At 39.7% G+C, this 26558-nt stretch overlaps 1 protein-coding gene across 4 annotated transcripts; it reads right to left on the bottom strand.

Annotated features, from left to right (window-relative positions):
* Positions 1-841: 841 nt before the first annotated feature.
* LOC149317971 (methylcrotonoyl-CoA carboxylase subunit alpha, mitochondrial-like) lies at positions 842-26558 on the bottom strand. 4 transcript variants are annotated; one of them, XM_089508757.1, is made up of 19 exons: positions 26543-26558; positions 23901-23947; positions 22579-22718; positions 21347-21442; positions 20064-20185; positions 18940-19087; positions 18146-18267; positions 15348-15459; positions 14673-14754; positions 13868-13995; positions 12426-12609; positions 11731-11840; positions 9170-9386; positions 8449-8535; positions 6903-6952; positions 5459-5596; positions 4221-4328; positions 2449-2520; positions 842-1083 (listed from the first exon to the last, which is right to left on the bottom strand). In XM_089508757.1, the coding sequence occupies exons 3-19, from the start codon at positions 22657-22659 to the stop codon at positions 964-966; spliced, it is 1977 nt and encodes a 658-aa protein (XP_089364883.1). In that variant the 5' UTR covers positions 22660-22718; positions 23901-23947; positions 26543-26558; the 3' UTR covers positions 842-963. The 4 variants fall into 4 exon arrangements, with proteins under 4 accessions (XP_089364883.1, XP_089364882.1, XP_089364879.1 ...); XM_089508756.1 differs by lacking the exon at positions 26543-26558 and adding an exon at positions 25568-25586; XM_089508753.1 differs by lacking the exon at positions 26543-26558 and adding an exon at positions 25238-25362.

Below are 26558 nucleotides of genomic sequence, written 5' to 3'. Positions count from 1 at the left end.
TACAGATTAACATGGTTATATCTTTGAATAAAAGAGAATATCTGTTTAATAGTCAGAGACATGGCTACAACCGTCCAGCCAAAATACCTATGACTTTGCATGCAAACCAAGTGGACCCTGGGAGTTACTCACAGTGGGCATTCGATATCCGTTGGGGTTTAGATTCAGGACATGGACACCCCCCCCTCCCCATGGATACCAAAATCCACAGATACTCAAATCCTTATAGGATGCAATGGCATAGTAAAATGTGCCTGGCTTTTAAAAAACTCCCATCCATCATGAACTCCTTTCTCTTTTAGTATTCCATCCTGACCTCAGGATCATAGCCTTAAGTTCAATAATCAGCTTTGTTAAAAGTCTAGAATACATGTCTGACAACCCTTGGTTTCCCCTTTCTGCTGTATTACAAACTCCAGAAAACACGGTTACTCAAACCTAAGGATCCCACTTCCATCTCATTAACAAAGTTATCAGTGTTGGTAAACCTCAACTGTGGATCTCCTGATCCAGCAAGCTGTTCACTGTTCTTTAAATTCTAAAGCATCTTAGCATCCATACTTCCATGTATGTTCAGCACACAACGCCCTGCATGTGTCAACGAGGCATCACAGATTCATTGCAACAGAATTTTCACATCACCCAATGTCAACTTGAAATGCAATGTTTGAGTGGAGACGCTTTTGCTTTCAGCCAAGAGGCATCAACTGTGCAGGCATCTAATGAGATCTATGCATGTGCGACCCTGCCTTTGGTGTATACCTCTTTCATCTCGTTGCGGCAAAACTCAGAATCTGAAGAAAGTTGGCAAAACATTTGGTGGGGAAATATGCAAACAACATCAAGGAAATAAAAGCAATTTATTAGTGTTCAATTCGATGAATAAAATATGAAGATGCTTTCTTGAGGAATTAAAAAAGAACCAAGAAAGAATCAAAACTCATCACCTCCATTCAATGGAAATTATTGTGATTCCGCTTCTTCTTCCACTAACTCAACTAGTGGCGCATGTCTGTTGGCCTGTGAGCCTTCTTGATAATGAACCTTCTTTATTGTTCCCGATTTTGGAGCACGTATGGTGTGCTGCAGAGAAAGAAATATGAATGGTTTCTCTATCTGCATAGCATCAATTTATTGGAATCAACCCACCAGATAAAAACTGAGAGTTATGGGAATAAGCAAGAACTGCCTCTGCCTGCTAATCTGCAGAATGCAATGGGACAGAATAGGAAGCACTGCTCTTTGAGAATGCTGATTATCCCTTATGCCAGTGATGGTGAACCTTTTACAGACCAAGTGCCCAAACTGCAACCCAGACCCCAAAGTGCCACGTCCCTCTGGCTTTCTAGTAAGAAACTCTGGCAAACTCTGTGTTAGGGCTACAGCATGTGTGCCCACAGAGAGGGTTCTGAATGCCAACTCTGGCACACGTGCCATAGGTTCGCCATCACTGCCTTATGCCATGACAAATGGGTGCTGCTAGGGTGCCCTCCCCATCTTCCAGAGATCAGCTGGAGGAGATGAAATAACACAGAGATATAATCAAAGTTCCCCTTCTGTGCCATTATAGTGTGCCCCCACAAGACATGTTGTTTCACAACATGGGTTGTTAGTGTATAATCTCTCATTACACTTTCTGCTTTGTATTAACAGTCACCTTTCACTTGTAAAATCATAATATAGATTCTGACCTATAGGGAAACATTATTCCAGAAAGGGTAGCTGGTAGTCAAGGTGAAAACACTGGTAACATCCACAACATCCAATTATACCGCCACCCATGACTATGAATTATGCATTTCCCTTTCTCTTCCTCTTCCCCCATATCTTTCAGGCTGGACTTAGTTCTTAAAGATTTGTAGTTGTTTTTAGGTGTGAGTCACACAAAATTATGTTGCACACAGTGGGTCAAAAGCTAGCACAGCATAACATTGTGAGAAAAATGTCAGCATGCATAGTACTTGTACATTTGCACGTTGCCTAACAACAGTTACAAATGCCAAATATAACTCGGCGTTGATTAAATAAGAACTGTACTTATTTATCTAAAGTTATTGAGGAACCAGACAAGACCTATGCACAGTTCCAAATTTATATTCTGCAAAGGTGTCTGTTAATACAAAGCAGAAAGTGTAATGATTTTATTTTATAGAAAAGCTTGCTACTTGACTGAATTTGCACAGATAAAATTCTTCCAGAGCAAAATTTCTTTAAAAGCTCATAAAAGTTCTTTGTATGAAAAAAGAGTGGAATATTTGCTCCTGGGAAATGTTAGAACAGCCTGTTACAAATAATCTCTACCAATAAAAAAGCATACCTCAAACATCTAGTCAGTTAACATACTATTTCCCAACATTTAAGGTACACTTTATGCTCAATGAGCAGGCGAGTACAACCCATTTGTCTGATTCGCAGAAACCACGAAGAAGAAATTATGAAAATACTCACCTCCATTTTCATAGCTATCATAACCACTAGTGGTTCTCCAGCCTGGACTTTGTCCCCAGCTTTCACAAACACCTAACAAATTGCACAGTGAGAGAACTGTTCACTGGGTGTTACATTCCTGTCATACAAACATTACTATGAAAGACTTTTTTTAACAGCCCCCCAGATAGCAAAAGCAGGACAAAAGAGCCCTTGTACAAAGATGAATGGAAACATTTGCTGTTTATTAAAAGGTTAAAGCAAGAGAAAGCCAGTTTTCTAATCACAGTATGTGCAGCTTTTCTGGGCTGTACTACTGACAGATGGAGGACTGCTTCTTAGTCCAGTTGGGATGGAGGCCTAACCTTCTGACTGGGCACTCTCCAATTATTTGGGCATGGCGTTTTAAGCACAGGAGACATGCACCTTGAAATGATAATTCTCATTGAATCTTTAGCAAAGAATTCTGAAGACAACATAAACAGACTCAAAGAGATGACATGGGCCATGACCAGAGGGTTTATAGACTTGTAGTAGATGCTGTTGACTGGCCATTAGAAGTGTGGACACCAGGATTAGACTCCTATGGAGAGAGAGGAGCAGCTCAGGTGAAGAGTAGTTTTCAAACTGAGTTCTATTTCCTTTGAAGCTAATCAAATTTCTCAGTGAGAAAAGCAATACGTCTTGTCCTCACATGAATGCTAATCTTCCATCTTCAAGCTTCATCTGCAATATACAGCCAAAAGAGGCTGCTGGGTGCATTTCTCTCCATACACTCAGTTTATACACATGGAGCGGTGAAAATGTTTGGCCTTGTGAACTGAGTACATCAGTGTGACAAATCAGTGCATTTATACTCCTAATCCTAAAGACTTCCTGTCTTTCTCTATATTTCTCACATTTTAAAATCTCTACTGTGCCCTGCATAAGCAAAAAATTAGGCTGATAGACTTATGGGGAAATATTCTTTTTCAGCATTCTCTCAATGTTCTTACTGACTAGCTATCCATGGCCAGTATGTCAAGCCACGAATTAAGCAAGAGAGTCAAATCAGCTCCACTTTTCAAGTCAATGCAATTATTCAGGAACCAAGCAAAGTACAGAAATAGTCACTTGCTTTTAAAAATTATTTTTAGAAATCATTAACTACGGTAAACTTCTCAGGATCCTCACATTAAACTCTTTTATGGCAGGGGGTTGGACTGGATGGCCCTTGTGGTCTTTTCCAACTCTATGATTCTATGATTCTTGTAGCAGCTTTTAGGCAAAGGAGACTATGGGACCTGCTGGACAGCTTTACCTATCCATGTGAAGACAAAGTAAATTTCTTTTACAACCCAAGGTATATCTCTGGGAGAGTGGGCTGCTCTCAGAGAAGGAGATTTAAACTAACTAATCCAAGGCTTGGCTGATTTGGTTATCCAGTCAGCTTCCCCCAAATTATTGCTTTCCACCCATAGATACAAATATAGAGGAGTCCAATTTGGGGGAAAGTTGTAGTACATATTCTGTAGTACATATTCTATTACAATTTTCTGCACAAAGTTCTTCAGCCAATGATAGGTGCTTGGAAAACAGTATTCTAAAGCAGAGGCTAGAAAGCAAGCTAAACAACAATTGACAAAGGAGCAATCACATTCAAAAATAATGAAGGAACAGATGGTCATGGGTGAACAGTCATGGGTGAACAGTCGCTAATAAGTGGATTAAAGGAAGGGAGCAGAAAAGGAAACATGCCTTTGATTTTATCTTTCTAAACAGTGTCACTGTCATATCCTGATTCTCAGACTTACCTTTTCTATTGTCCCAGTCATAGGGGCAACAGCCCCACCCTGATCTCTCGCTGAACTTGCTCCAGATAGGTATTTTGGCACTGGAAGACCAATCCGCTCACTGCCTTCCTAGAGAAACCAAAATCAACCGATAGCATAAGAACACAACACTTTTACAACTGGTCCCATTTTAGCAGCTTATCGCAGAAGGAAAGTAAGCAGAAATTCAGCCAGACAGTAGCATCTTTCTGTGTGTCTTACTGCATGACGCAGTTCTTCAGTTCTTTTGAATCGTCTAACTAAAAAGATTGTATGTACAGCGCTGTGTAAATTTACAGCGCTTCATAAATAAAGGTTAATAATAATAATAATTTTGAATCTTTGTTGAACAGCGGAAATAGAAGAATTACATCATCATGTGGCAAGGCACAAATGAAGGTGCTATTATCCAAGTGAACATCCACTTTATTTGTTCATGTGATAAGCTCCTTAGATTTTCCACATTTTGTGAATGAGAAATACTAACAGTTCAGGCACTAAGTTCTTTCTTTCTATTACAGAACATTTGCATTAATTCATTAGAGAGTCATTTTAATTCCCTTTCATTACTTTTTACAATAACATTTGATCAATAACATTCTGAGACCACTGCTAGACTCTTCTTATTTATAAAAATAATTCTTAATGGGAAAAGTGCCAAGATAATAAGTTACATTACTATGAATTTATCTTCCAAGACTACATAGACTTACATCTTAGCTGAATAAATATTAATAATATTTTGCAACATTTTGAAAATGATGCAAAACGTCTACAAAGTCAGAATGGCTTTGAAATCAATCATTCTTCATCAAATACATTTCAGCTATTACAGCTCTGTTCCCAAGAAAGCCCATGACACTGTATTTAGAATGTTCTTCTAAATTTTTATTTCCGTCTCTCATTCATAAACTTGTCTTAAGTGAAAATTAACTGGACACCAAATAACAAAGACAACGGATGAGAGGGTGGGAGATTTATCTTCTTTCAATTAATTTATTCACTAATTGGCTCTGTACTGACCAACCAACCTAAATTAATTAAAGCCATAGATTTTCAAGAACTACAACAAACTTTATGGATCGCTTTCACAGAAACAGAGTCATGTACTCAATCCTTTTCTAAAATGTAAAGAAGACTATCAGCTCTGTTCCCTTTTGTTACATTCAATCCCTACTAGAGAATCTGATTCCCCAGAAACATGAAACAGAAAATGTTACCAGTGAAAACAGGTGAATGGCATCATCCAAAATTACTATCTTGGATTTACAAACAACTCCGTTTATTGAACATTTTATGTAATCCGAATCACCATCACTTGAAACACATCCAGAAACATGTAAACACTGATCCTGCATCTGAAATACATTAATAGTTTTGTAAACTGCCTGGTATACCTGCTAAGTTTTGAAGAAACAGAACAGGAGGTAAAAGAGAAAAAAGATTTTATTAATAATGAGGATGGAGTGGCATTCATGGTGGGGTGGAGTACAGAGTCCAATAAAGAGATTTCAGTCGAAGCATGGTTATACCCCTAATGTGTGCAAACTGGCCAGCTTCAAAGAACAAGGAAACTAGAGAATGACAAAACTAGGATGTTTGTTTTTCAAGCAGCAGCGTTAAAACCTAGAGAACACTTTTGAAATTGGGGGAAATTGCAAAAAAAGTAACAAATACTCACTGGGCCACCCCTAAGTCTAGCCAATGAGTCTTAATACAGATATACAACCAATGCCAGGGTGCTCTTACTCTACACCTACGCATGGTCTCTTACATTTCCCACCACCCAAAAGGCCAGGTTTGTGCATATATGACAGGGCTTTTTCAACAACACCATCTTATTTGTGTAATTCTCTCCCTTTTGACTTTCTAGTGGACCATCTGTCTTTTAGTCCTTAAAACCAGGGTTGTTTCTTTTGTACTGTTTTAAGTGTGGTTTTAAAGCAAATTGTTTTTTTTTAATGTCAGATTCCCAGTAAGTTAAAAAGCAATAAGCAAATATTTTAAATATATGCATCAAATAAATGAATAGCTTTATAAAGGCTGTCCCACCTCTCTGTACAAGATGAGAGAATAAATGTGTGCTTTTTTGAAGGTCTTTACTGTTCAATAAACTAAAGGTTTTCCCTTTCCTCTATGACTACCATCTGAATCTATCATGTTCTACCCTTGTCCTAAGCTTCCTTGCTCAGAAGTAATATGTAGACCAGAGACCTAAAAATGTTATTAAGAAGGTAGAGCTAACATAAACTGCAGAAGAAATTTTGAACACTCTCCTGTGAGCAAGAAAAAAAAGCACAATAGATAGCAAAGAACAACTTCTTTCTCCTTTTCTCCCAACCTGTTTGCAAAGCTAAAACAATAATAATAAAAACCAATTCACAGTCGCTCAAATAATAATGAAGGCTCCCTAGTTGCTAAAATGAGTTGGCAGGACTCCAGTCTAACAACCCAACTCCGAACTCGGCTCCAGATGTACAGCTGCTGTTGCCACCTTGACCTTTCCAAGTAAAATCCTCTGAGTTGTGCCATTCCTGTGTCTTGCAAAACTCCATTCAAATCCAAAGAGCTTACAAGGGGCAAAATTAATAAAGGAACCATACAGAAAGAGCTTGAGTTTGCTACCTCCCTTAGTAACTCCAATCATATTATAGAGAAGTTTACCTGCATGTCATATGATCCATCATGATTGTAGGTAATAGTCATATTCACATCTGTAAAAAAGAAAGGGTGGAAATTTCAAAACCCAACATAAGCCTGTGGCTAGAGCAGCCCATATCTAACAGAGTTGTGATTCTTTTTTAACCATCCCTACAATGCTCTGTCACCATCAGTATCTCTCTCTTATTGGTCTCTATGTACTACACAAGCATCTATCACTTGTCTGAGTCATCTTCTCCCACAAACACTTTTGGGTTTTCTGCCATGCTACTGTTTCTTCTGATGAGAGTAAATTTCATGTATGCTCACCTATTCACCCACTGTCTTGCCTTACCAACTCCACTGAAAGGCTGGACAGATAACAGATTTTCTAAGAGCTGAAAGAGCAAAACCAATTTCTATGCCACAGGAACCATATATAGAACCATTCTATGGCAAGTCCACACATTTCTCTAGACTGCTGTTGTTTCCTAATCAAACCAATGTTTGAAACTATAGAAAAGTCAGTCCACCAGAAGCAAAAGAAGGAAGTGTATACACGCCCAGAGCAGTAGTAATACTTCTTTCAGATCATTTCCTGATATCCTAAAACTAATGTATCACTAATACTACTAACAGACTTCCTTAGCAGCCTTTCTTGAACCACCCTGTACATCCTTCATCATGCAAATCTCCTCTAATTAACACCAGTCCTTGATTCCTTCTCCTCCTGCATGCATACACGCATGTGTGCGCATGGACAAACACACACATACTTTTCCCACCTTTGTCCATCTAATGTAGAAATGAAAATATAGTACTATACTTAGGCTACAGGTAATCCTAGGATAAAGGTAATCCTACCTATGTGGCAATAGCAGAACCTACCTAAATGCACAGAAAGTTTTCCTTAAAATAAACAAATAAATAAATAAATAAATAAACAAACAAACAAAGAAATAAATAAATATATAGTGTGTGTGTGTGTGTGTGTGTAATACCAGAGGTGATGGGGCAACTTTAATGAAAAGAAGGGGGTGGAGAAAGAAAATATTACATTTAAAAATTGCTCTGTCGGCTGTATTAACTTGGATCCAAAATGACATGTGTAGAATAAGACTAATGAAAGCACATTTCTGATTCTTCATTCCTTCATGATGCCCCTGAAAATGAAACATAATGGCTGGGGATATCCTGACAAATGAAGAAGACTGTAAGCATACCAGCGTGAGAGGGAGGATGGAAAATCTCTCTCCCAAAATCAGGCAGAGACACTTTTCACCTGCTGAGTCCCCATTCATAGAAGGGATCTCTGCTCAATTTTGGAGACAGATTTCCTGCAGTCCTACATATCACAGGTCATCCCAGTTAGCATAGTCCCATCCATTCTGTAATGCATTCTTAGGAACAAGAGCTGCTAAGAGAAGACAGCAGTCCATTTCCACCAGACCTCTGTGTAACTCTAGATTCAAAACAATGCCATTATGAATTAATTATTTATTGGTTGTTCTTATTAACTATACACAATACAATTAAAATGGTTGCTCACATTCTCTTTATGGTCACTTACTATTTTCACCATCATGAAGAGTCAAGTTTCTAACATAGGGTATATTTATTCTTCTACCATTGCTGGATGCAAATGGAGAGAACTTATCTAAATTAATAAAAAAGGTGAAAGAGAGTGATGAGGTTAACTTCTATTTTACATTTATTAGATCAAGCTGACAACATTCATCCCAAACACATGCAACCTCTCTTAAACTCTGTATATTGATGCATAAATTGAGCCTTTTACTCCAGACCAATCCAAAGTCATATGCATACAGAATCATGGAATTAAAGATACCACAAGGGCCACTCAGTCCAACCTCTTGCCATGCTGCAAGACACAAATTGCTCCCAAAAGATGGGCAGCCAGCCTCTGTTAAAATTCCTGTCTACACGCTCAGACTGGGTCCTGAAGTGTACACAAATAATTCTGCTCTTCTAGAACATAGACATAGCCTGAAAACCCCACAAAAAAACATGGATTCCAGCCATGAAAGCCTTCAACTTCACAATTCTGCTTGTTTCAGAACCCAAATTCCTTTAAACATTTATCACATCAGGAACAAAATTGATTGGGAAATCCCTGAAGCTAGGATACTGACAGGGAAATTCTGGAAGCTATTGTCATCAAGTAACTTTACCACACTCTGAAATATACATAAATGGTAAAACATTTGAGTATCTTTTAAGTAGTAAATATATTTCCCAAAAGGGGAGGGGAGAAGATAATATAGCCTTACCTTCTGACTGAAGCCTGAAAGTGTCTGTCACCATTTTCTCTCTCAGTATGAGTCCAAGAGCCGCCTGACACAAAGACACCTTTGATATTGCCCCTTTGGATGGAAACAGCTCATCATAGTGTTGAGGGATAAAATTGGTGTGAACATTTCCAGCTTCAAACTCCGGGTGACCCGAGAGATTCAATAAGAAATCAACATTTGTGCTCAGCCCTACGATCTGTTGGAAGAAAGAGAACAAACACACCAAACAATGACAAAAATTGTTCACAGAATTTCAGGCTCAAATAAGTAGCTGTGCAATAATTATGATAGTACTTTGGCAATGCCTGTGTAGTATGTTTTATTTCTCTTGGAAAATTAACAAAGGTGCGTATTTCTAAGAAGTGCTTAAAGTACTTATTTCAAATCACGCCTGTGAAGCACAACACCCACCTGGCATCCCCACTCAGCATCAAGGAAGGAGTGCACACACCAAAGTTTATTCTCAGAACACCGTCTACAATCTTACCAGGTGGAACCTAAACGTTAAAACTGATATTTGAAGGGATCCCTCTCTGTATATGCTCCTGCCTGAGGTTTAAGGTCTGCTGGAGGGGCCCTCTTCTGTATCACATCAGTCAACAATATGCTGTGTGAGGAGAGGGCAGAGGGCCTGATTGGAGGGCATACAGAGTGGCATGCAGCAAAACCAATCTAACAAATTTAAAACAGTATAAAAATTTTAAATAATTTTAAAATCTGAAAGATGAATTAATAAACAAATTGAAAGAGAGGTTAAAATAATTTAAAATGAATTAGAACTATGAGCACAAGAGGGTTTTTGTGAAACCAATTAGGCCCCAAATCTTTCATGTACAACCATGGTTTTACTTGGTATGTTCCTTGAAGGCCTGATTTGCACCAACATTGCTGCTGTTTAGGCACCAAGTATGTGGTTGTACATGAAAGATTTGGGGCCTCATTGGTTACACAAAAACCCTCTTATGTACATAGTTTTAATTCATTTTAAATTATTTAAACCTCTCTTTCAATTCGTTTATTAATTCATCTTTTAGACTTTTAAAATTATTTAAATTTTTTCATAGAATCAATGGCCTGTTACAGACTGCCAAAATAAAGCTGCTTCGTGTCTCTTTGGAGGTATGCTATTTAAATGATGCATGGGTCCTAAGAATCCAGAGGTTGCGCCAAAGCCACACTCTGTTCCTAAGCACCGGAGTGCAGCTTTTGGTGCAGCTTCCGGATTCTTAGGACCCATGCATCATTTAAATAGCATGCCTCCAAAGAGACCCAAAGCAGCTTTATTTTGGCAGTCTGTAACAGGCCACAGAATCATAGAGTTGGAAGAGACCGCAAGGGCCATCCAGTCCAACCCCCTGCCATGCAGGAAATCACAATCAAAGCATCCCCAACAGATGGCCATCCAGCCTCTGTTTGAAGACCTCCAGGAAAGGAGACTCCACTACACTCCAAGGGAGTTTGTTCCACTGTCGAACAGCCCTTACTGTCAGGAAGTGCCTCCTAATGTTGAGGTGGAATCTCTTTTCCTTCAGCTTGCATCCATTGTTCCAGGTCCTAGTCTCTGGAGCAGCAGAAAACAAGCTTGCTCCCTCCTCAATATGACATCCCTTCAAGTATTTAAACAGGGCTATCATATCACCTCTTAACCTTCTCTTCTCCAGGCTAAACATCCCAGATCCCTAAGGCGTTCCATAGGGCATGGTTTCCAGACCCTTCACCATTTTAGTCGCCCTCCTTTGGACATGCTCCAGTTTCTCAACATCCTTTTTGAATTGTGGTGCCCAGAGATGGACACAATATTCCAGGTGGGGCCTGACTAGAGAAGAATATAGTGGCACTATTACTTCCCTTGATCTGGACACTATACTTCTGTTGATGCAGCCTAAAATCGCATTGGCTTTGTTAGCTGCCGCATCGCACTGTTGACTCATGTTCAACTTGTGGTCTACTTGGACTCCCAGATCCCTTTCACATGTAGTTTCATTCAACCAGGTGTTCCTCATCCTATATCTGTGCATTTTATTTTTCTGCCCTAAGTGCAGTACCTTACATTTCTCCGTGTTGAATTTCATTTTGTTAGCTTTGGCCCAGCTTTCTAGTCTATTCAGGTCATTTTTAATTTTGATCCTGTCCTCTGAAGTATTAGCTATTCCTCCTAATTTGGTGTCATCTGCAAATTTGATAAGTATGCTCCCAATCCTGTCATTCAGGTCATTGATAAAGATGTTGAATAACACCGGGCCCAGGACAGAGCCCTGTGGGACCCCACTGGTCACTTCTCTCCAGGATGAAAAGGTGCCATTGTTGAGTACCCTTTGGGTTCGGCCGTCAACCAATTACAAATCCATGTAACAGTTACCTTGTCTAGCCCACCTTTTAGAAGCTTGTTTGCAAGAATGTCATGGGAAACTTTTTATACTGTTTTAAATTTGTTAGATTGGTTTTTATTGTATGCCACTCTAAGATCTTCAGATAAAGGTCTGTATATAAATATTCAAGCAAGCAAATAAATAAATAAATACTGGAATTCTTATGCTTACATTATATTGTCGAAGGCAATATCTTAATTTCCTTAAAGCTGCTTGACGATCCTCAGCCCAGACAACCAACTTAGCAATCATTGGGTCATAATGTATAGAAACCTCATCCCCTGCAACAGAAATAAATGGAAAAGCTATTTACCAAAATTAGTAGCGTGAAAAAGAAAGAAAGAAATCCGTTTATACCTTAGACTGTGTAGGTAGAAACAACCTGGTCTACAGAAAAGGTGAAGCAATAAATTTTTAAAATGCATAGCTTTGTTTAGATGCTATCTTACTTCAAAAGAGTCACCCAACAGCCTAAGGTGTGCATTACCTGCTGGAAATGGCCAGAACTATGGAATTAATGCCACAATAGAGCCACTATATACAAGACCAAGGCCCCCACTGAGACTACGCACAATTTACTTATTTTATGAAATGTCATTCATGATGGTGTACTATGTTAACACTACTCTCCAAAAATAAACAAAATGGCAATTAAAACAGTTTCATGAAAACACATGCAGATATTATAAAAAATAAATTCAAAGATATAAAAGCAGCAAATTTAAAAGTACACTCTGAAAGCTGGGGAAACAGAAAGGCCTCTAGAATATCACTAAACATTAAAATGTTGATTGGCAAAATTTATCAATAAACTATTTAATATTACATTTAAGACTAAAATTCCCAATGAATAGTTTCAGTTTTACCTTGTCTTACCCCAGTTTCTATCCTGATGCAGCTGTCAGAGGGTGGTGTAGACAAATGCAGTAAGGGTCCAGCCCCTGGCATGAAATTGTTGTTCGGATCTTCAGCATAGATTCTAGCTTCAAATGCATGTCCCTTGAGCAAGATCTCTTCCTGGGTTAAAGGAATCTTCTCTCCAGCAGCAATCTTTAAAAAAGAAAATATGTTCAAATGCTGTAGACTCCAATAATATCAAGAAATTACTTGTAAACGAGATTTTAAACATTTATAACCTAAATCCAATTGTTAATCTCAGTTAATATAAACTCACTGAATCAATAACATTTACAATAAAATTTACAATAAAATTCAGAAAAATATTTTCCAGAAAAATTCCTAAATAGATATACTCATTAACATTTACACAATGATCAAATGAACTTTGTTTAGTTTAGGCATGAAAGTTTTCTGTTGTGCAAATGCTACATTTTGACTCACTAATAAGGTAAGTTCTTGTTCTCACATTACTGATTATCTTTCTTTGGGCTTGTCTACACGATTTAAATATTCCACATTCTGTTTGAATAGAGTGCTATCTGGCCATGTGAGATTCAGAGGAATTTGGGCTTTATGTGGGGAAAGGGCAAAAAGCTCTGCAAATTCCACTGGAAAAGGATTCACGGTTTTTACAGGAGTATCTGTGAACATCCCTGAGGATATGCATTTTTAAACATCTGGCCAGTCATCCACTGGCTGCACATTTTCAGCACAGGGATTGCAAATGCAAATTGTACAGCAAAGTGAAGAAAATTAAGCATCAATGCAAATGTGCAAAAATCTGAAGCAATTTGCATAACACATTTACGTGTAGACTTTCAGTTATGAGTTTCCAAATTTCTCCTTTTTGAGTCCAGCTTTTTGCTTCTTTAACTGTAAACTGAATTCTTTCCTGTCCTATCAATGGAATTCTGTAGTATCTGCAACCACCTCCTAATCCTTCCATAGTTAATGCCCTTGTCAGGTTGTAGGAAATAGGATGTGTGTGTTTTTATGTAAGCATGTATTACAAGACATGCATGTATAAACACACTTTTAATGCATTTTATCTTTTAAAGTGTAGTTTCAAAACATTTCAATATTATTAATGGTTTAATTCCATTGTAATATTCACTTTTTTGTATGTTTTTATTTTATTTTGCATGTATTATTTTTTAAAAACTGTAAGTCACACTGAGTCCCAATATCGGGGAAAAGGTGGGATACAAATAGATCTGCACAGATCACAGCATGAATATGTTTATTTAAACCCTCATTCACTGCCCAATTTAGAGTAAGAGCAGACAAAAGGAGTGAGAATTCTCTGTCTCAGATGTAAGGAGAAATCCACTTGAATAGGTAGTAAAGAATGATGTTACCTGAATTTCAGACTAATGATCCCTCCATTTTCATTTGTACACGTTCTCACCTTAAGCTGCCACTCCACCAAGTCAGTCCCTGTGATCATCTCAGTAACTGGGTGCTCCACCTGCAGCCTGGTGTTCATCTCCATAAAATAGAAGTTATGTTTGCTATCCATTATAAATTCCACCGTTCCTGAAATATTTAAGGTAAGTACAGTTTATAACTGTGGGGATGCTTCCTCCAGATTTGTGGTAAGCAACTTGGTACTCTCTAGATGTCTTGGATTACAGCTCTCATAACCACTGACTAATCATCATGCACCCAGGGATTTGTGGGAATTGTCTAAAACATTTCATAGATACTAGATATGCAACTCCTATTCTAGGCAAAATCCCAGAATAACTCCAAGTCCAAAAGAAGCTGTAAACATCTAAAACAGAAACAGAATTTTTAAAATCTGATTTTAAAAAGTCTCAAGGAATTTGGAAGAACAATGCCTTATGTTGCTGAAATACTATGGAATGTGGCCCTACAGCTGGCCCTCAACTTTCACAATGGTCAGGGTGCAGAAACCCCACGAAGGTGGAAAAACTGCAAATATCTCTCAGTGAGGAAACGTGTGTCCTTCTTCCGTGTGCTCCCCCATCCAATCACCTTCCTCCCTGTTTGCCTGCATGAATGAGCAAGCCACCTTGCCAGTTTGATTTCCTCCCAGCGACACTGGTGTAATTGAAGTCCCAGTAAAAAGTTGGTTAGGGCAGCAGCAGAGGCGGTAGCAAATACTGTAATCCATGAATAATTAAATCTATGAATTCTTGACCCACAAGTGTAGGAGGGATGACTGTAAAAGGAAATTAGGTTTCCAGTACCTGCTCCAACATAGTTCACAGCTTTAGCTGCCTTTACAGCGGCTTCTCCAAGTTTCTTTCTCACCTCAGGCGTAATTCCTGGCTAAGAACAATATAAACTATGTAACATGTATAAGATACAGCATTACATATATGTATGCCTAATGTACACAAGTATTAACGACCCTGGAAAAACTGATAGGCATACCCTCATATTTTCAATTCCTTTTTCAGGCTACAAATCCATATACTATTACAGTCGCCCTTTGGAACTCGTGGGGGATCTGTTCCAGACTCCCCCCCCACGAGTTCCAGATCTCATGCATATTCAAGCCCCATAGGCTGTGGATTTTCAAATCCGTAGATTTCAAGTCCGTGGAGGGGCGACTGTATCTCCAAAATGAAACTTGTATGAAAGAAACAGTACTCCAATAACCCTAAAATTCTGCAAAGAAAAAAAAAATTACAGCCCTTTAATTTTACTTATTTATGCAAGAGATTTCATATTGCCTTTCATAAGACACCCCAATTCAGTGTATAAAAAACAAAGTATAAACAGCTAAACAATATATTACTTAATGACAATAATATGCCAAGATGACACTACCATTGCATGTGAAAAAACATACACTACATTAAAACAGAAAACAAAAATGGCACAGTTTTTTCAATCATCTTAAGAAATTGGGTACTAACCCCAGGAGCTTCCTCAATAATTTTCTGATGTCTTCTCTGTACACTGCAGTCTCTTTCAAACAAGTAGACTGCATTGCCATGCTGGTCTCCAAACACCTGTACTTCTACATGTCTGATTGAGATTTTTGAAAAAGAGAAGGATGACAAAAGTCACAATCATAGTCACCACTACCAATTTTTGCAATAAAATATTTTAATCCAGCATGACTCTTTGTGAAATGTCACAATAACTAGCACAGTCCATCATATCCTACGCGTTATAATCTTGTTTTACAGATATGAAAATAATGTATATTTCAGGATGATTAATGTTTACTTCTACCTTTCTATAGGAACATAAGAGGCTGCCTATGGAAGATTACTAGTGTGAATCTATCCCAGTAACTATCAGCTCTGACAAAAAAAAATTTGGCTCTCTGGGGTTTAAAGCTGGATTGCCTGGCCCATCCATGATGTTCCCTGGTGATATTCCATCCAAGTACCAACCAGCCCCAATTCCAACTGGCATCCAAAATTAGATGAGTTCAGATGTGTTCAGGGTGGCATGATGGTTTTCATCATACTTATGATAACATTAGACCAGTGGCCCCCAAACTGTGCTCTTTAAGGGATTTTGAACTTCAGCTCCCAGAATCCCAGATTATTGGCCAAGTCAATAAAATGTAATTGGTTGACTGGCCGAAGCCAAAGGGTGCTCAACAATGGCACCTTTTCATCCTGGAGAGAAGTGACCAGTGGGGTCCCACAGGGCTCTGTCCTGGGCCCAGTGCTATTCAACATTTTTATCAATGACTTGGAGGACAAAATTGGGGGTATACTTATCAAATTTGCAGATGACACCAAATTAGGGGGAGTAGCTAATACCCCAGAGGTCAGGATCAAGATTCAAAATGACCTGAACAGACTAGAAAACTGGGCCATAGCTAACAAAATGAAATTCAACACGGAGAAATGTAAGGTACTGCACTTAGGGCGGAAAAACGAAAAGCACAGATATAGGATGGAGGACATCTGGCTGAAAGAAACTACCTGTGAAAGGGATCTAGGAGTCCAAGTAGACCATAAGTTGAACATGAGTCAACAATGCGATGCGGCAGCTAACAAAGCCAATGCGATTTTAGGCTGCATCAACAGAAGTATAGTGTCTAGATCAAGGGAAGTCATAGTGCCACTATATTCTGCTCTGGTCAGGCCCCTCCTGGAATATTGTGTCCATTTCTGGGCACCACAATTAAAAAAGGACATTGAGAAACTGGAGCGTGTCCAAAGGGGAGTAACTAAAATGGTGAAGGGTCTGGAAACCATGCCCTATGAGGAACGACTTAGGGAGCTAGGGATATTTAGCTTGGAGAAGAGAAGGTTAAGAGGTGATATGATAGTCCTGTTTAAATATTTGAAAGGATGTCATATTGAGGAGGGAGCAAGCTTGTTTTCTGCTGCTCCAGAGACTAGGACCCGGAGCAATGGATGCAAACTGCAGAAAAAGAGATTCCACCTCAACATTAGGAGGAACTTCCTGACAATAAGGGCTGTTCGGCAGTGGAACAAACTCCCCCGGAGTGTAGTGGAGTCTCCTTCCTTGGAGGTCTTCAAGCAGAGGCTGGATGGCCATCTGTCGGGGATGCTTTGATTGTGATTTCCTGCATGGCAGGGAGTTGGACTGGATGGCCCTTGTGGTCTCTTCCAACTCTACAATTCTATGATTCTATCTCTTAAAGGACACAGTTTGGGGCCCACTGCATTAACCATACAGTTTGTAACATTATATTCTGGGGGCGGGGGATAGCAATTTGTTCAAGAAAAACATTTATGAGCACACTTCCTTTTGCATAGTAAGAAATTTATCAGAAAGACCCAGAAGTTGATTATACCAACTGGTAAATGTGGTCTGCTCTGTACAGTATCGCATAGTATGCCCTGAGGAAGAGAATGAATCCTTATTCATCACAACCTTGACTTATTTACTAAGAGAAGAGACTATGAGTGCTGCGGGTATCTCAGAACCTGAGTGGGCAAAGCTGCCCCCACCCTCTTTTTGTAGCCCCAAGCCACTGGAGCTTCCTAAACACGTTGAACAAATCAACTGTAAAAAAAAGGCAAGAAAAATCACCAAGAAATTGCCCAAATTGTTACCAAAATTAACTAAAATACAGTGGTTTGGCTCTATCTGGAGCCCACAACACTCTAACATTCCTGAAAATGGGAGGAAAGTGGAATTTATCTAAGCAATCTCGATCAAGACTTGAAATTACAATAATAAAACAAAATCAAAATTGATGTGACCTGCTGGTGCGTGATAGTGAAAACTGTCCCCCATCCATGATGCTCTTGCCCATCCCTGCCTTAAAAGGGTATTGTTAAATAATGTCAGCATTGAGAATATAGTGGTAAGTTGGTACAAGCAAGATGAAATTGGGGGAAAGATGAGAGAAGGGAGGTTTATTTATTTGCACTGCTTCCTGTTCTAAATTTATCATTTAGCATGGAAGGAGAACTGAGGCACATTTCTGCTCCCTTGTTCTTGAATTCTATGGATGTGACATTAGATACTTTAACCTCCTTTATACAGCCACCTGACTACAGTCTGCAAACCATAATGCAAGTTTTTATTGGACTGAGGTGAAATCAATTAAATGACCCACACACTGACCTTTCAGAAACCAAGGCTGCACATTCCAATGCAAATATCAAGGTCTCTGAATTAACTTGTCCCATGTGAGACCCATATAATCCATTTTCATTTCTTTGTGTCTGAGCAATCCTTAGACTGGCTTCAGGTAGGCAAATTATTCTTTTACCTTGGATTATCTACAAATTTCTCTATCAACATGGCATCATCATTGAAAGACTTCTTTGCTTCTCTCCTGGCTGATTCCAATTGTTCCCGAAACTCTTTATCTGAGAGAGCAATCCTCATTCCCTAAGAAGTGCGACAAAACTGATGTTAGAAAAATAGGGGGGGCAGATTATTTTTTTAACAAAGCAATAAGATCTCACAAATCTTTTTTACTGAATTGGTTTCTAATAAAGATGCATCATTCACATGACTAACTTTAATTCAGTAACTAAGGTGCTTTACAGACCACCCAAAAAGGGCGGTCTGACGGTGCCGTCATTTGCTGCACGGAGGAGCCCCAATGGCCAAACCGCACGACTCTTCCGCACAACAAAAAGAAGCTGCAAAATGCAGCTTCTTGCGGCGCCCTTATGATGCCGCAAGGTGCCAATGGCGCACTTGCGGCGTCATAATGGCGCCGAGACGTGTGGACGCTAAGTGTCTGCTACGTCAAAATGGTGGCACCCATGTAGAACGGGTGCTGCCATTTTTTACGTGCTCGGCGCATACTAGAGTTAGGGAAAGGAAAGGACGCCCCTTTCTAACCCTAATATGTGCTGCGCACATACTATCCGCCCATGCGGAACGGGCCTAACTACTCATCACAAAAAAATTCCCTCCAGGGTCTGTTCAGAGTACATATTACAAATAAGTGTAGGGTAGTTATGCTAAAGCTGGCATATAAAATTTGAAAGATTTCTTTTCTGGAAGAGCAGAGTTCTAAATTATTTTTCCTTTATAAGAAAGGATACCTACCTTTCCTCCACCTCCTCGCACTGCTTTGATCATGACTGGATACCCTATCCTTTTGGCTTGATCTTCCAAGCATTGGTCAGATTGATCTTCACCATGATAACCTTCAACAACAGGAACCCCAGCAGCAGACATTATGGCCTTGGAAGTGCTACAAAAAATTTATTTGACATTTAGTGGCAATGATATTGGGAGTTCTTATTATGCACCTCAAGATCTGCAACAATGCAAGTAATTTCTGTCACATCTAGAGCTCTTTCAAAGTTCTGTTTTTTTTAAAAAAAATTGCCTTCCACATCAGTGGAGTTATATGATGTACATAAAGGTTTAACACTTTTTTTTAAATTGATTATTCCCGCCCGCCCCGCCCCCCCCATGAATTTCTTCCCCCATGACTCTAGCAGAGGAGAAAACACATTGTTCTACATTTTTAAAAAAAAAGTTGCCTTGTTTCCCTATAAAATACGATTCCAGTTTTGTCCCACTGCAGGTGCTGCAAGCCTTGTTTTTTCTGTCAAGGGGTACATCCCTTTGGGAATAATCGAAGGACTGCATGATGGAAGCAGGTTGAATACAGAGCTGGTGATGGATACGATCACAGTCAGACATAGACAGTTTGCAAGAATGCATAGATTTTGCTGAGCCAGTCTCCTGTCCATTAGTCTATCCTTTTTATTTGTACAGTATTTAAATGATATTTCTTCCTTGGGCTCCCTGGCTCCTTCTACTGCTCTTTCTGTCTCCCCCTACCCCATTTTCCTTTTCACCTTTTCCCTTCTCCTTCTCCTCCAATATGCTTTCCCAGCTCAGATCAGATCAGACAAAGGAATGTATGGAATCAATTTAAGGACTGCATAAAGCCTTCAGACCACATACTGCCTATACCTGTGGTACTGCCTCACACCTGAAAGGTCCACCTCAAACATTCTTCCTTGCTAAGAGTCATCACATTTTTAAATCTTGTTCCCATATTCATACTACTGTATTTTCAGATGTATAACACATCTTGCTTTATGTATAAAAGAGAGATGAGGGAAGTAAATTCAAATCCATAGTCATATTTTAAAAACTGAGTTCCAATAAGCAACCCTTTATAATCAATTTAGCCATGAAATAAAACTGAGTACCTCTTAATGCCCATATCTCTGATAGCAGATGAAGGAGGACCTATAAAAACGATTCCTTCTTGGTTGCAGAGTTCTGCAAATTCTGTGTTTTCTGACAGGAAGCCATAGCCTGGATGGATGGCCTAAAACAGGAAGGACCAAGTAGTAGATGGAAATGCTCTTTAAAATTAAAATGTTGTTGGTTTCCAATGGAAAGACAGTAATGAAGGAGCCAAACAGAGATCATGTGAAAACAAATTCCATAATGTGGGTGCCATAGTAAAGAAAACCCTGACCTTTCTGGAACCTAATCTTAGCAAAAAGATGAGTATAAATCGGGACTTCTCCTCCAGAACATGGACAACTGTACATAGATACTATCTACAGTATATCATGGATGGTATATCTGCCCTAAGCTGATAAAAGGTGCCCTGTGCCTCTGAGCCCACCTGTTTTTCCTAAATCCAAGAGCAGTCTTAAAACTACAACCCTCTGGTATAGGGGGAGGGACTGGCAACCTGATCAGAAAAAGTTGAAGACAAATGACTAACTGTACCTCCATCTTGTCTGGACTAAGTCATTCATGCAAAGCTTTCACATAAATGTTGAGCAGCATGGAGAATTAAAAAAAATAAGAGCCTTATGGAACCTAATAAATAACTGATATAGAACAATAATTCCATGGCACCAACTGCTGGAGTCAGTTAACCAAGAAAGAAATGAACCACTGCAACACAGTAACTCCAGCAGCATATCTGCCAAGATAACATGTTCCATGGCACTGGAAGCTAAATAAACACCAAAGAGAATCAACAGGGCTGTCCCCTCCCCACCACCAGGAAAGGTCATCCTACAGGTGAGTGACATAGTGTCTATTCCAGTGCCAGGCATGAGAATTGTTAAATGGATCTATTTCATTTTTTTTTAACTTAAGAATGTCCAAAGCTAAGAACAAACTAGAAGACAAGACTTGATGCCAGATGAAAGAGGACATCTGGAACTCTCAGATGGAAAGGAAAATGCAAGCAAATGAAAGTATTTCTAAAAGGGTAGACAGAATTTAATGGCCATGCTCTGACTTTATCATGTTCAAGATGCCAGTTTAACTGCAGCTGTATGAAACTCTATAGTTTCAAAATTCAATGTACTCCTAAAACTGGATTCCCTACAAAATCTTAATTTGGGGTATCAACTAGAGTAGAATGTATGTGTGTGTGTACATGAACATGCAAGCGTACATGGAGGGAGAATTGAGAGAGAGAGAAAGAGCAAGCAAGCATGCCAAAAGTAAATATAGTCTGTACCTGTGCTGCTGATTTTTTGGCCACCTGCATTATCTTATCCATGGCCAAATAGCTCTGCTGAGATGGTGCTGGGCCAATGCAATATGCTTCATCTGCCTGTAATGACACAAATAGACTTGCTACAGCATTTATTATTGGTCCCCATTATAGAAAAATAAAAACAGAATTGATTTTTTTAGAAGTATGTTTCAAAGCACCTTAGTGTTAGGGGTTATAAAAAGTTAGACACTGATACTGTTGAGCTGAATTTTTCCAAAACTTACAGCCTATTGCATGTTTATATAGAAACAGGCTTCACAGTTTAATGGAACTTTCATAGTAGTAACTAGTTTTGCACAGCATTAAGATGTTATGTCTTCATGTTCGGACAATTAAAATAAAAAGAGGAAGACTTGAACAGCTCTTATCCTGGATGTCTAAAGTAATAAAGCAAGAATCTATATAGTTAGCCCTCCACATTTGGGGTTTTGATTTTTGCAGATTTGATTATTTGCGGTTTTGATTAATGTATTCTCTCTAGAAATCTCTAGGTCTTAAAGCACAACTCTGCCAGAGGTTGACCATAGAGTTGTGCTGGAGAACCTAGGAGTTCCTAGAGAAAAAACTTATCTAGGCATTTGTAGGTCCTCCAGCATGATTCTACGATCAGCTTCTTGCAGATGTTGACCATAGAGTTTCAGTAGAGAGCTGTTCTCTCAGATAAAAAGAACAGTGTTTTTTTATTTGTAGGTTTTCAACTTTCATGTGGGTTCTTCACATCTAACCCCAAATGTGGAAGGACCACTGTATATGCATTTTTCAGCATATATAGAGCAGGAACTGAACTGTTAAGTTTCCTAATCTGGACAGAGTTTGCATTAACTACTACAAGCATCTTCTGTTTCTTTGGCTATTCCTTTCACTGTAGAAACCATTTTAATTCACAAATGAAAAAGCCTATCCCTGAAAATTCTTCTGTAAAATATGTGGAACAAATCCACCATAGCTCAGTGACTGAGCACATGGTTAGCATGCATAAGGGCCCAGGATGAAGTCTTGGCATCTTCAGCAGAAGATCATAAGTACTGGGAAAGTCTCCACGCAAGACCTAAGAGACCTGCCATACCAAGCAATACTGGGGTAAACAAATCAACATCCTGGCTCACTATACAGTACCCTCAAATGTTCAAAGTGATTCCCTTTCATAACTGTTTTCAAGCCTATCCCTTAAAAGTTTTGACCATATATTTTACCATAGCCACGTGCATTGAATTCCTGTCGGCGTCACTGTACACTGCCACAGACTTCACTCCCATCTTTCTAGCTGTCCGCATTACCCTGCATGCTATTTCACCTCGATTTGCAACAAGGACTTTCTCAATATTACTTCGTCCTGGTTTGAAAAACAAAAAGGGGATTGGGGAGAGATTCAAAAGAATTAAGCTGGAATATTTGCTGCTAATAGATCATAGGACAAGACATTGTAGCATAAATTTACTACCGGTAAATAATTTAAAAAAAATGTTTCCACCTAACTTTCCTGAAATTCCCTTACCACAAGTAATAGAATAAGATTTCAGAGAATGGGAAAAGGTTTCAAAATCAAATTTCTACTTACAGTGTGTGTATGCACCACTTTCCCCTCAAAAACATGCAACAACTGTTCACCTAGATATGACAGTGAAGCAGAAGAAAGGAGCACACCATGGACTGTGATGCCTTGCCTGATTAACTCTTTTTTAAAAAATGATCTCTCTGTAGCCTGACTGTTCTTTATCAAATCTACAGTGCCATTTAATCTGCAGTCAGAAATGTTTAATACTAAACACACAAGGTCTCCGGTAAGGAAAATGAAGAGCACCCATTCCATATCACTCTGAATTTTTGTCATGTTCAAGTCTCTGAAAAGAACGGGGAGAATGGAATACACAAATATTTGATGGGCGTCAGGATGATAAAGATAACAAACTGAAAATGTAAAGGCTGCTAGAGATAACCAAGACCACTCTAAATTCCCTGAGCCTTGGTATGGGGTTATTAGTTATTCAAATGAAATGCCAGTCTTTTCACTCCCCCTTCTTCACATGTTGGAAGGTACTCTACAATGGACACTTCCCATCTGTAGAGAGAAGTCTTGGTTCCAAGGCCTCCCATAGATAGGAAAAATATGGACACTCAAGCACCTTATTATTATTATTATTATTATTATTTGGTAGCTAAAAAACAAAACAAATATTTCATGGCAGAGCTGGGAGAAAATCAGGTGTCAAGGCTGTCTCAAGCACCTTGTCAATGCCAGCATTTTTCATTTCTAGCGAAGAAAACAAAGAGAGAGCTGTGCATTCAAAACAGAAGTAATCCCAACCCCCAATCTTGCGAAATCTGGATATATTTAATTACCTTAGTTTTACAGACAATAAACTAACACAAATATACTTCCTAGTCAAATCACACATGCTTAACTTCTGTGATAATAATAACTTTTTAAACAATACATTTGCTGTCATTTTTAAAAATTAATATGAAAGCATGGACAATAACCTTTCCATGTATCAATATAATTTAAACAACTAACCTGCTGCAGAAGTATATTTTGTGGCTTTTGTTACCCAAGTCCATATTCTGTGGGAGGAAAAACAGCACAGGATGAGACCAAAGCAGAAATGTAGCAAATGATACTCTTTTTACCACAGGAGGAAAAAATGATGGGCAAAGAAAGGAAACCAAGGAAAACACCTGGCAAATCTATAGTAGCAAATTGGTTGTTGTTGTTGTTGTGTGCCAAGTTGTTTCCAGTTTATGGCAACCTAAGGTGAACCTATCATGGGATTTTCTAGGCAGGTTTCTTCAGAGGGGGTTTGCCATTGCCATCCTCTGAGGTTGAGAGAGTGTGACTTGTCCTATGTCACCCATTAGATTTACATGGCCAAGCCAGGATTCGAACCCTGTTGTGGTCCACTGCTCAAACCACTACATTACACTTACACACACTTAGCTTACAGATATTTTGGTTTACAGTTTCCATCACTACTATCACTGCCATGGCCAATGGTTGGAGAGGAGACACCTGTGTGGTGTAGTGGTTTGAGCATGGGACTAGGACCCTGGAGATCAGGATTCAAATCCTGGTTCTGCCATGTAAGCCGACTGGAAGACCTTGGGCAAGTCACACTCTCTCAGCCACAGAGGATGGCAAGAGCAAACCCTTCTGGAGAAACTTGGCCAAGAAAACCCCATTGTAAGTTTGTCTTATGGTTGCCATAAGTCAGAAATGACTTTAAGGCACACAACAACAACAGGTGTCAACTCCCTTCAGGTGTCACCTGGTGTGATACACACACACTTACACAACCCATGACTCCAGTTGTAGCAACTATTGGAGGATGTGTGGTTTCTTCCTGAAAACATATGGTTTGCTTCATCCTCTTTCCAAAAAAGCAAAACAAAAAAGGCCCAAAACAGACTGCAGGAATATTCCAGTTGGAGACCGCTTTAACTGCCCTGGCTCAGTGCTAGGGAATCCTGGGAAGTGTAGTCTATTGTGGCACCAAGCACTCTGACAGGGAAGGCTCAAAGGCTCACAAAACTACACTTCCCAGAATTCCCTAAAATTGAGCCAGAGCAGTTTAAAGCGGTCTCAAACTGGATTATTTTCTGCAGTGTGTCTTGGACCAGAGAGAAGAGGAGGGAGAAAACAGGCTGGGATTCTGGTTTGGCATCGTTTTAGCTCTTTGTCTGGCTGAAGGCTATGGAATTCTGGGAGTTGGAGTTTGTTGTGGGGCTCTGCTCCGCTCTGGGCCCACAACAAACTCCAACTCCCAGAATTCCATAGCCTTCAGCCAGACAAAGAGCTAAAACGATGCCAAACCGGGTTATTTCCCCAGTGTGGACGCATACAGCCCCCGCACTCACAAGGCCCTCCGCCGCCTCCACTCCGCCGCCAACGCCAGGCCCACCACGGCCGCCATGACTACGCGAGGACGGGGAGGCTGGGCCTAGGCTAGGACCGCGAATGGGAGGCCGGAGAGGAGGAGCGAAAGGAGGGGAAAGGAAGGGGCCGCCATGGTTTCCCCTCAGGAGGAGAGTGGCAGCAACCGGGCATGCGGTTGAAATGTAGGACTTGTCCTGGAAAGGAGGACAGCTGGGCGCCCTTCCACAGGGAGATGATTTCAAACGTGCATGATCTGTTGTTGTGTCCCTTAAAGCCATTTCTGATTTATGGCAACCTTAACTAAAGCAAACCTTTCCTGGGACTTTGTTGGCAAGATTTGTTCCGATGAGGTTTGCCCTTGCCTTCCCCTGAGGCTGAGAGAGCGTGACTTGCCCAGGGTCCCTCAGTGGACTGCCATGGCTCAGCTAATACCCCGCTTAATCTCGAGGAATCCATGCGGATTGCAGCAGTAAAGCAAGATACAATTAAAAGAAAAAGGGCATTCATAGTTCCAAGATCCCCAAGGAAATTTACACCATACATTAAGTTCAAGAAGTAACTGAGCTGTATTACATAGAGAAATGTATTACATAGAGAAATCAGATTAGTACAGAAGGAAGTACGCTCATCCCTCCACATTTGCAGCTTTGATTATTCATATGTTCCTCTCTGGGAATAGCTAGGTCCTCCAGTGCAATTCTCTGGTCAACTTTAACCAAAAGCCGCACTGAATGTCCTAGAGAGTCCTAGAGAGAACGCTCCGCTAGGCCTTTGTAGCTCCTCCAGCGCAATTCTGTGTTCAATGTCTGGCAGATGTTGACCACAGAGTTGCACTGGAGGACCTAGAGATTCCTAGAAAGGTGTTATCTCAGGTAAAAACATAATGTTTTTGTCATTTATGGTTTTTCCACATTAGCGGGGGTTCTGTGCCCCTAACTAACCCCAGTGAAAGTGGAGGGATGAGTGTACTCCTCAATTGGTGAAAATGAATAATTGTCAAATAACAATTCACAATTGTAGAAGTTGTTGGCAGGCAGCACAACTTGTTGGCTGACTGTAGCAGCAGGATGGAATATCCCCAGTAGTTTGACAAAGCAGTTATACACATTGAACCAAATGTGTGGTGTAAATTTATTTATCACATGTACATAAACAGTCATATATAGCTTCATTGCATTATACTCCAGAGTTGTAGGCCAACACTCAAACCGGTAGGCCATGCTGGCTCTACATGATGTACACCAGTGCTTCCCAAACTTTGGTTCCCCAGCTGTTTTGGGCTTCACCTCCCAGAATTCTTGA

The sequence above is a fragment of the Sceloporus occidentalis genome, unplaced genomic scaffold (assembly GCF_023333645.1).
Source record: "Sceloporus occidentalis isolate IW3139 unplaced genomic scaffold, rSceOcc1.0.p SCAF_2, whole genome shotgun sequence".
Lineage (NCBI taxonomy): Eukaryota > Metazoa > Chordata > Lepidosauria > Squamata > Phrynosomatidae > Sceloporus > Sceloporus occidentalis.
The sequence above is the reverse complement of the archived record's forward strand: the minus strand, read 5'-3'. Positions and strand labels throughout refer to the sequence as shown.